The sequence below is a fragment of the Pungitius pungitius genome, chromosome 15 (genome assembly GCF_949316345.1).
Source record: "Pungitius pungitius chromosome 15, fPunPun2.1, whole genome shotgun sequence".
Lineage (NCBI taxonomy): Eukaryota > Metazoa > Chordata > Actinopteri > Perciformes > Gasterosteidae > Pungitius > Pungitius pungitius.
Window position 1 is genome coordinate 12,348,968 of NC_084914.1, and position 9,173 is coordinate 12,358,140.

At 44.4% G+C, this 9,173-nt stretch overlaps 2 protein-coding genes across 4 annotated transcripts; both read right to left on the minus strand.

Annotated features, from left to right (window-relative positions):
- Window positions 1–693: 693 nt before the first annotated feature.
- LOC119203192 (G-protein coupled receptor 55) lies at window positions 694–3,466 on the minus strand. Of its 3 annotated transcripts, none has more exons than XM_062557763.1 (3): window positions 3,004–3,466; window positions 1,454–2,195; window positions 694–929 (listed from the first exon to the last, which is right to left on the minus strand). In XM_062557763.1, the coding sequence occupies exons 1-3, from the start codon at window positions 3,111–3,113 to the stop codon at window positions 723–725; spliced, it is 1,059 nt and encodes a 352-aa protein (XP_062413747.1). In that variant the 5' UTR covers window positions 3,114–3,466; the 3' UTR covers window positions 694–722. The 3 variants fall into 3 exon arrangements, with proteins under 3 accessions (XP_062413747.1, XP_062413746.1, XP_037313043.2); XM_062557762.1 differs by having other exon boundaries at window positions 1,454–2,198; XM_037457146.2 differs by having other exon boundaries at window positions 1,454–2,201.
- Window positions 3,467–5,619: 2,153 nt separating this feature from the next.
- snorc (secondary ossification center associated regulator of chondrocyte maturation) lies at window positions 5,620–8,764 on the minus strand. The gene is made up of 3 exons (XM_037459159.2): window positions 8,516–8,764; window positions 5,909–6,064; window positions 5,620–5,824 (listed from the first exon to the last, which is right to left on the minus strand). The coding sequence occupies exons 1-3, from the start codon at window positions 8,589–8,591 to the stop codon at window positions 5,715–5,717; spliced, it is 342 nt and encodes a 113-aa protein (XP_037315056.1). The 5' UTR covers window positions 8,592–8,764; the 3' UTR covers window positions 5,620–5,714.
- Between the last annotated feature and the right edge of the window lie 409 nt (window positions 8,765–9,173).

The window sequence follows — 9,173 nt, forward strand, 5'->3', positions numbered from 1 at the left end:
TAAATCCCCTAACCGACACTTCTACTGTGGCTACAAAATCACTCTGTTCAACATGAGTGAAATAAGACAGGGAGCAGCTCAATATACTGCAAGTTGGGTTTGATTGATGACATGTCCTCACAAACATACTAGCATCACAACAGTCTCAATACACAAGTCAGGCTATTAATAGATGGCTAGTAACAATTTTAATGATATTATTACATGTTTCAAGTTACATTTTAAAAGATTTAAAATAAATGGTTAAAACTTCTAATTTAAAAGAAATAATTATATAACAACAAAAGATTATAGGCTATCTTCGGAGGAATGAAACTTGAATGTCACTCTTCTCGTCATCAAAAAAAATAATAATTCGTACCCCACATCAGTTCATTAATCTACAGGATCTCACAATCTCCTGCAATTTGTGTCAGAGGCAGGGCTCCCTGAGAGGTGTCTACTGGCGTTCTGTCACTGGACCAAATCATGTATCTGAGCTCTTTGGTCGTCCTACCTGTCAAACCCTGCGGTTAAAATCAGATTGCCATCAGACCCGTGACTCTCTGGGTGCGGGCCACTCTTGCCTATCAGCTACAGAGAACAACACTGTGTCTTTTTCAGTTTCAATGGCCTGCTCATCTCCACGACGCCAGACCTCCAGTCTGAGTACACATATATATATATATATATATATATATATATATATATACATATATGTACTTTACAAAAAATCCAGTGTGTTAGACCTCTGAAGTGCTGAAGGTGGCTCTTCTTTGGCTGATCCTTGATAACCTGGAGGTATGTTTGGGGCTCCTCACCTCATGAGCAATGAAGTAGTAGCACAGAGCGTCCAGACAGCAGGTGATGTTGGACAGGCACATAGCTGTCTGTAAGAACATGCTGATCCTGGTCATGTTGTCGCAGTCTTGAATAATTTTTTGATGTACCTGGAATCATGTGAAGGGTCACACATAGAGGACAGAGAAACATTAGTTGGCCATTCAGCGTGATCTCACAACGACACAGAGGCAAACCAGCTGCAGCAGCTTCTTCATTTAATTCATCTATTTTTTTGTGACTAAAGTTAATGGGTCTAAGAAGATGGCATGCTCAACAGTCAAATGAAATGATGTAGTGCATAAATTGCCTCGCCATTTTTCACCACGATTGCTGTTTATTGCTTGCTTTTCTTCCATGAAAATGTATTAAAGAAATGACTCTCAAAATCGTAGAATAGTATAACTACGTATAGTATAGTATAGTATAGCCTGTTGGTTATTTCATGTCTGTAACCAAAGCGTGCTGTGCTCTTTATTGCATGTTCATGCATGTGAGTGTGCCCTGCTTTAAACCCCATTTGCTGATGAACATGATGTGTTGTGTCGTTTATTGGCTCCCCTCTTCAACCTGCCTCCCTCTTTTCCCGTTAGAGTTCAGTTTGCCTAAAAACGAACATGCAAATCTCTCTCACCAGGAACTGCAGGAGGATGCCCAGGTGGCTGGGGCTGAACGGAAGCACGAAGGCACTCAGACTGCTGAAAATGATCTTCACACAGGCGCGGCTCTGCGGGCTGCGCTGGCCGGACTGCTTGAGTGCCCAGATGGTCTGAACCGAACAGTAGACCACCACCAACGCAGGCCCCAGGAACCCAAAGGCCAGCACGCAGACGATCAACCGAGGGCTCCAGATTTGATCCGCAAAACTGTGGAAGCAGTGGAAGTCCGTCTGCGTGGTCCCCCTGAAGCGGTGGGTGGTTGAGGAGACCACTGCCAGCACCAGCACCCACACCCCGACGCAGCTCCCCAGCGCCGCTCTGGGGGAACGCAGTTGCTTGGCTCTGAACGGGTGGCAGATGGCCACCCATCGGTCCACGGCTATACACACGATGGTGTAGATGCTGCCGTACGTTCCGGCGAAATACAAGCTTTCCAGCACCGAACAGAGTGGCTGCAGGTAGGAAGGCCAAAAGTGATTGGCGGCGTGCATTTTGAAGGGAAGAGGGATCAGCAAGAGCAGGTCCATCAGAGCCAAGCTGGTCATGTAGATGGTTGACTCGGTCCATTTCCGCAGACAGACACAGAACACTAAGAGCGCCGCAACATTGAGAATCGAGCCAAACAGGAAGATGGGGATGTAGATGAACAGCTCCAGATATCTCATCTGGTGGTCCACCTCTTCAAGCGAACAGTTGCTTGGCATGGTGCTGCTGCTGCTGCTACTGCGAAGCAAAGTGTGATCAGAGTTAGCCGCTCTGCGGGGATTTCAAAGTGAATCTGTCTTCCTGTCGCACGCTTTGAGCCCACACAGAAAAAAATAGATACACCGCTGTGTGAGGCCATCATAACACTCACCCACACGTGTGGGTTCAGAAGCTGCCGACTTGCAAACTTTTAAATCTGTTTTTTACAATGTACGCAAAGAAAGTTGCGTTTCAATCACATAGGTTGTACATTATTTTTAATGAAAGTTGACACAAGAAGTAATGTGCCAAGGTTAGTTTGAAATACATCGATAAACTACTTACACCTTTAATCGAGTTTTTGAGACTTTGATACTTTTCTCGTGCATTTGTACCAGAAGGATTTATTGAACTCAGTGTAAAGTAAAAACCCCAAACCCTACTCTGAGAAGTGAACATGTTTTTTAAAGAGGAAAATATACCCGTACTTCTGAAGTTAGTGGGAGTGTACCTAGAGGTACCTAGAGTCACCCACCAGCTCAACATCTATCACTCACATAGATCATATGTGAGTATTCCCACTGATGTGAGAACAAGACTAAGGTCTTTGTTAGTTAGATCACCGTTGTGTCAAATACTCTTAAGTCTAAAATATTTAGCGATTCCTTAATACATTTTGTTTAGTTATAGACAATCCTTTTGGGGATATTTATAATTACATTCCAGCATGTACTTTAGAAATATTTAAACAAAGGTGCTGTTGCACAGACTTGTAAAGGCAATAATAACCTGCCGCTTGCTCGTATTTATTGTGCTGTGGAAAATGTAGTTGCAGTCTTACCTCATCGGTGCCAGTCTTTCGGAGGTACTTTCTGTCTGGCTGTCTGCAAAGTGTCTGTCACACTTCTGCTTTCTCTGCCTTTGTTGTTTCATCACCACTTCCTGAGTCATGCCAACACCATGTTTTTGCTCTGGATTTGAATTTTAGCCATTTCAAATCCAGGCTGAAGTAAAAACAGTCCGGCTACTTTTCTATATGGGCTTTGTGCGCAGAAATGATCACTGCAACTGACTTTAAAAGGAGATTACATGTGTAAGTTTTCACTGCAGTTTCCTACTTGTTGACCCCGTATGAGTCCAATCACAGATCCTTTGGTGACTTTTCCAATGTCCAGGCTCAAAACTTAAGGTGACTCTGCATTTTGCCATCAGGGCTCCTCGGCTTTGGGACGAAGTAACCGTGGAAATGAAGCTCCCAGAACCAGTGGTCTCCTCTTTAAATTGGCTACTTAAAACCCATCTTTACAGACTGATGTTATCTTTTTTACTGATCTCATTTTATTTGTATTATTTGTAATAATGTCTATTGCTTTTATTGCTTTATTTTGATCCATATTTATTGCATTCATTAGATTGTTTCCTCATTCATTGCACAGTTGTATCTGTGTTGAAATTGTACATTGTTTTTGTCTTTGAATGAAGTTCAAAATACAATAACCAGAAGTGACGAGATGAATTGTTGCTTTTTCTCGGTTTCATTTCATCATTTGGTTTGAACTTCTGCTCGGACTAAACACCTCACTTACAAATGTCATCCTGATTTGCAAAGAGTAATTCATTATTTCATGGTGGTGTAACGTCTACCATGTTCACCATGGTTGTGAACGATCGTATTTCCTCAAAGTGTAGATTGCAAGTCATATTGGTTGTCTTGGCATGCATATGAGCACAGTCTCTTGAAGAACAGGCTCTGGGACTTTGTGTCTTAATATTAAGACCTTTTACCTTTTAGGTTTGAAGACTAGTTAGTTTCCATCTCTTCGTATATTAATCTAGCAGTGATCCCCAATAATTGATGTACCACTATTAATACCGCTGGTATAGCTATGTGTGAGTGTTTCTGTAGAAATAGGTACTTCCTGTTTCAAAGGGAGATTCAGACACTGATTGGCTTTGAGGTTATCCTGTTCAAATGACTTAAACGCATTAACTTTGACAATTAAATGAAAAACTTTTGTTCACATCTGAAATGCAAAGCCTGTTGGCAATGATTGATGAATGCTGATTGGTGAGGACATTTTAACCCTTAACCCCCATGAATCGGAGAGGTTTTGAGTAATTAATGTGAGTTTCCATTTAGAATAAAACCATCCCCTTCTTACTGGCAGTCTTTGCCACTCACTGAGGTCAGGTCAGTGATCTCTGTTAGATTAGGGTACATCTCTTTGAACTTTAAAAGTGCACAATGTGCAGATGCAATGGAGTGTTGTCTAGCTGAGGGGAGAATGAACACCTCTCCTGTATGTCGTAACATTCTCTGCACACGCCTCTCAGTGCCGCTAACTTCTAGCTGCCGGCTCAGTTGTGTTAAGAGCTGTGTGCAGGCAAAAGAATGTCCTCCATTTTCTTTCATTCAAAATGTATATCAGCAGCCCACCTTAAATGTAAAATGAAAGGTTAGTGTATATTCTGCTTTTTTAACTGATGAGAATGAAAAATACAAGCGCGTATATTAATTAATTTGGTCTCATCTAAATATATAACAAATATGTTATTATAGTATAAAATCTGCATTGTTTTCAATAATAATGTGGAATTGCAAGAAAAGGGTTAGGAACGTTTTGTACATAGAAATTCTCTCTATTTGGTCAATTAAAATATCTGGGCCATTTGCGTGGCTTACTTATATATTTTTTTTTACTTGGTGAAATGTGAAACACAATACACTACCTAAACTCTAAATGACAAATTAAGAAGAGAAATACTTTCAATATTTAAGTAGTAAAAAAGAAAGAAAGTAAAAAGTAAAAAACTCACACACACACAGTAGTTGGCATCAGATTTATTGACTTTATTTATTCAACCTAATTCACACAAATTAATTGTAGTGTCACATTATCATGTCTGAGGATGCTGAGGTGCAGTGAAATATAAAAAGTGATGTTACTAAAATAATTTTAAATCTCTGGCAAATAAAATGATAAGAAAAAACTAAACACGCAACTAACTGTTAACACAGATTGAGGAAGACTGTCTTTATCCTCATGTCGATTCTACTAATGTCTGTTAAGTGCACGTGTGACACAAAGGAAGATTTTTTTGGGGGAAAAAAAAATTAGTGTGTATCTTTCTTAAAAAATGACAGATGGATTCAAACAAACAAAAGCACACAGTTCTTTGTACAACTAAAGGCCAACACGTACAGAACACTCAGAAAGGAGCATGCAAGACCAAGACAAATACAGAGTGAATGACTAGACATGCTAACGTTTCCACTGGAAGAGCCAGCCAGTTTCTAACATCATGCCTTCAGAAGCAAGTGGACGTGATGAGAAACTACAGCTGTGTCTGCCGGGGTGGGGGCGGAGGGGGGGGGGGCAGAGGGGGTCCTGCCACAATTTTCAGCATCTACAGCGAAGCGAAAGAGACACGACTCAGATTGAAAGAAGGGAAACAATGACATTCAAACACACACACACAAACACACACACGTACGTACACACACACACACACACACACACACAAGCTCCAGCTAGGTGGGATGCATTCACTCTAGGAGGCGGTGAATTTCCTCAGCGTGATGACGATCAGGGCGAGAAGGACAGATGCTCCCAGGAAGACCGCTATAACAATGGCTGTGATGGCCCCCGGCCCCAGCCCCCCTGCAACGCACACAGCGACTCCACTTCAGCCGTTTGAACACACACTACCGACACACATGTGGTGCGCGACGCGTCGGGCCTTACCCTCCTCCCCGTCCAGGGGGTGAGAGTGTGTGGCGTCCTCGTAGTCGAAGGGCTGCTCCGTCCTGCCCTGGAAGGGGTCTCTGGTGGTGAGGTCACCGGGGGGCTCTCCGGACATGGTGTCCTGGTTGTCTCTGGTTGTCGAGTCTGCGGCTGTCTCTGCAAACCGAGAATACGAACAAAAAATAACACACAGAATTCCTACAGTATGGCGACTTTTGCTGTGTTTGACTTTGTTGGTGAAGCCGGAGGCCTCCAGCTGCAGACATGGCCTCTTCTGTAACAGCTTCTCTCTGTCTCGCTGGGTCAGGCATAAGGATGTCTTTGTAGAGGATGGACATTTCGTCCGTCCGTGCCACAGTTAGCCTCTCGATGTGTTTTAAGGTTTCAGTCAACAATTGTCCTTTCACCAAGGTTTGGTAAATTATTTTTAGTAGAGTATCCTGTATACTTTTTTCCCCCCTTTGTGGCTCGTGCGAGACGCAGGGATTTGCAGTCTGTTTTCATTCCATCCGACATCACCATCTGCCATTGACCCCATCTGAGCATGAAGTGACCCCGAGACCTCGACAGCAGCCTGAGAAACATTCCTGCCTGCTGAGGTAGGTAGACTCTTAAAATGCATCATCATTGACATGCTTTATTAACTCAACGGCACAGTGTTCTTTTCAAACTTGTTTTCCAACCCCTTAAACATAAGAACATTTCACGCCCCCCCTCCGCTGTTATCACAGAAGCCTCTCATGGTCGCTCTCGGCGATTGGGAACGCGTCCACCCAGCACACGGAGCCCTGGAGAAGTGTTTCACCCCAGCACGTTCCCTCGGCTGTCTCCTGAATCCCGATGCGAGTATTTCGATGCTGGCGTGTTGACCGAGGTGGTGCGGCAGCTTCCTGTCCCGTAGCTGGCTGGAGGTTCGGAGCCTCCGGGCCTCCGGCCAGCTCACTCATCAATGAGGCCTTCAGCCCAGCGCACAAAAGGCAGCTTGTGCGGTCGAAGGAGGGCGTCGGGCTGCAACCAGCGACAACCGGCCCGGGGCCCAGAGCAGGCAGCGGCCGGGTGCTGGGTGTCAAACAAACTTGTTTATTAAATAGTCAATGTGTGTAAAAGGCTGTGCCCTCTGGACAGCTTGACTTAATTAAGGGGGGGGTGGCTAAATAACAACATGATGTTTCCATGGGTGTTTGTTTTCCATGAGGAAAAGAGTTGACAGTTCAACAGACACTTTTGTTGTAAGGTGGGCGACCGCGTGGGGTGAGCTGAGAGCGTCACACCACACTGGTAAATCCTGCTGCTTTATTTGGGTTGAGGTAAGTTCAGCTTTGCTTGTGTCACAACGGAACGGGATTACGCCTCAGCGCCTGGGCAGCCCCCGGTTGGGAATGACTCCACCACATGACACTTTTTAGAGACATGACTCCATGTGTCAATCAAGAGCCCCCCGTGTCTTTGCACAGGTCCAGACTAATAAAAGCACGGCGGACTGTAGGGGAGAGTTCCGACTCTAGAAAACACAGAAGGCCATTTGTTGGTACCCGAAGTCTCTCTCTATTTCACACCAAGCAGGGAGATGACCAAACGTGTGTGTGTGTGTAAGGAAAACTGCTTCATTTTAAATTGGAAAGTATTCAACAATTGACCAGCGCGGGTTTCAATTCGATATTTAAATGAGGAACGTGGAAATCTGGTAAGACATGAACTCTGTGAAGAAGTCTGAGCCTCTTTCACTTCAGCTGGTGCTGGCTCAGTCACTCACTGGTTACCAGTTGCTTCACTGGGCTGCAGAGTGGAAATCTTTTTTTGGTTCTTTGTTATTTCCTCTTTCACAGAACAGGGAGGACGTTGTCGGCTTGCCTCAGCCCCGTCGTTCCGTTGCCCTCTTGACCTCTGCGGTGGCCTTTGGACCCGAGAGCTTTCACTGCTTTGTCCAAAGCTCCTTTTCAAGTTGATTTGAGAGATGTCGCAAAGAGGAGCAGACAAATACAAAAAGTCGAAGTGAAAGAAATGTGATTGTGAGATTCTGCCGAGATACGGCCCTCATGCAGAGAACTAGGCGATATCGGGCATAAAATGTTCACTGCTGCAGACGTGGAATCAGAGCTTTTTACCACCACCACTCAACTCTCTCCACCTACATGAAATCATTTCCACACCGGAGAATGTTCTATTACCCTAAAACGACTATACACACAACAGCCTGAACTCTATTAAAGCAACAAAAAGTCACAGTCTCAACAACCGCCTCGTTTACATCGGACTACAGAACCACAAGCAGGCCTGTGAACGTGCATCTGTGTGTGTGTGTTTAGGAGGGCAAACAGTACACGTACACTCACGTCTTTGATTTGATGCTTACAGATGAGCTAATAACTATATGCATTTGGAGTCTATTCTGTCATCTTCCAGAGCACTAAACGTTGGGCTAAAAAACTATTAGCAATGATTGAAAATTACAGTTTTTACTTTTTACAAGAGGCCTTCAGAATTTAATTTTTTTTTGTTCCCATATTTGTTTAAGAACATTTCCCCTTACTTATTGTCTATAAATCACTTATCGCAGCACCACTGAAGTGCAATAAGCGTATTGATCACACTCAAAAGGAGGTTTACCTGTGTGTACAAAGGCCACCAAGACGCTTAGGAGCAGCAGGAGGAGGAACCTACAGGCACTGCGGCTGTGAACCATGGTGTCGGCTGGAGCACAAAGCGGTCCCAAAAACTCCTTGGAACTTCAAACGGGTAGCTGACCATGGAAGAGGAGCAGGAAAGGAGTACAGGGGAGCACAGAAGGGGGAGAGGTAGGCTGCTGAGGGGTGAGTGAAGGGGCGGGACTAAGGTGAGCCCAGGACTGTCTGGACAGTGTGGACTTTGTGAGCACATCGTCGTTGGGCCCACCCACTACACAACTCCTACGGCCACAGTCGGGTGCGAGGGGGAAACACTCGGGAAGCCGCTGACCTTGGCGAGGTCGCATCACGAAGGTCTCCTGCTGGACGTTTCACGCCTTTACTCCAGGAAATATGTGACGGCAGAGGAGTTCATCTTAAAAACCAAAGGTGGCCATGCTGCTATGTAAAATCACAAAATGTAATCATCAAATAAAAGTGGTTTATATCATTTATGTAAACTAAAATTTCCCTCAGAGGGCTTTGGTCAAAAGTGTCGTCTCACAGCCATTGGCCATAAAAAGTAAGGTTTTGGGGGCATTGCTCATGTTTGTTTAGTAACGTAAACGGCTGGAGTCAGCGAGGACATCTCAGGGAGGGGT

Excerpts from the sequence above, each read along its gene's own strand:
- LOC119203192 (XM_037457146.2), bottom strand. The coding sequence starts at position 3,113 with ATGACTCAGGAAGTGGTGATGAAACAACAAAGGCAGAGAAAGCAGAAG. Across the intron at positions 2,202-3,003 it reads GAAAGACTGGCACCGATGAG|TAGCAGCAGCAGCAGCACCA; the intron begins GTAAGACTGCAA and ends TTTGCTTCGCAG. Across the intron at positions 930-1,453 it reads GCATCCTCCTGCAGTTCCTG|GTACATCAAAAAATTATTCA; the intron begins GTGAGAGAGATT and ends ACATGATTCCAG.
- snorc (XM_037459159.2), bottom strand. The coding sequence starts at position 8,591 with ATGGTTCACAGCCGCAGTGCCTGTAGGTTCCTCCTCCTGCTGCTCCTA. Across the intron at positions 6,065-8,515 it reads GGTGGCCTTTGTACACACAG|AGACAGCCGCAGACTCGACA; the intron begins GTAAACCTCCTT and ends CTCGGTTTGCAG. Across the intron at positions 5,825-5,908 it reads CCCCCTGGACGGGGAGGAGG|GGGGGCTGGGGCCGGGGGCC; the intron begins GTAAGGCCCGAC and ends TGTGCGTTGCAG.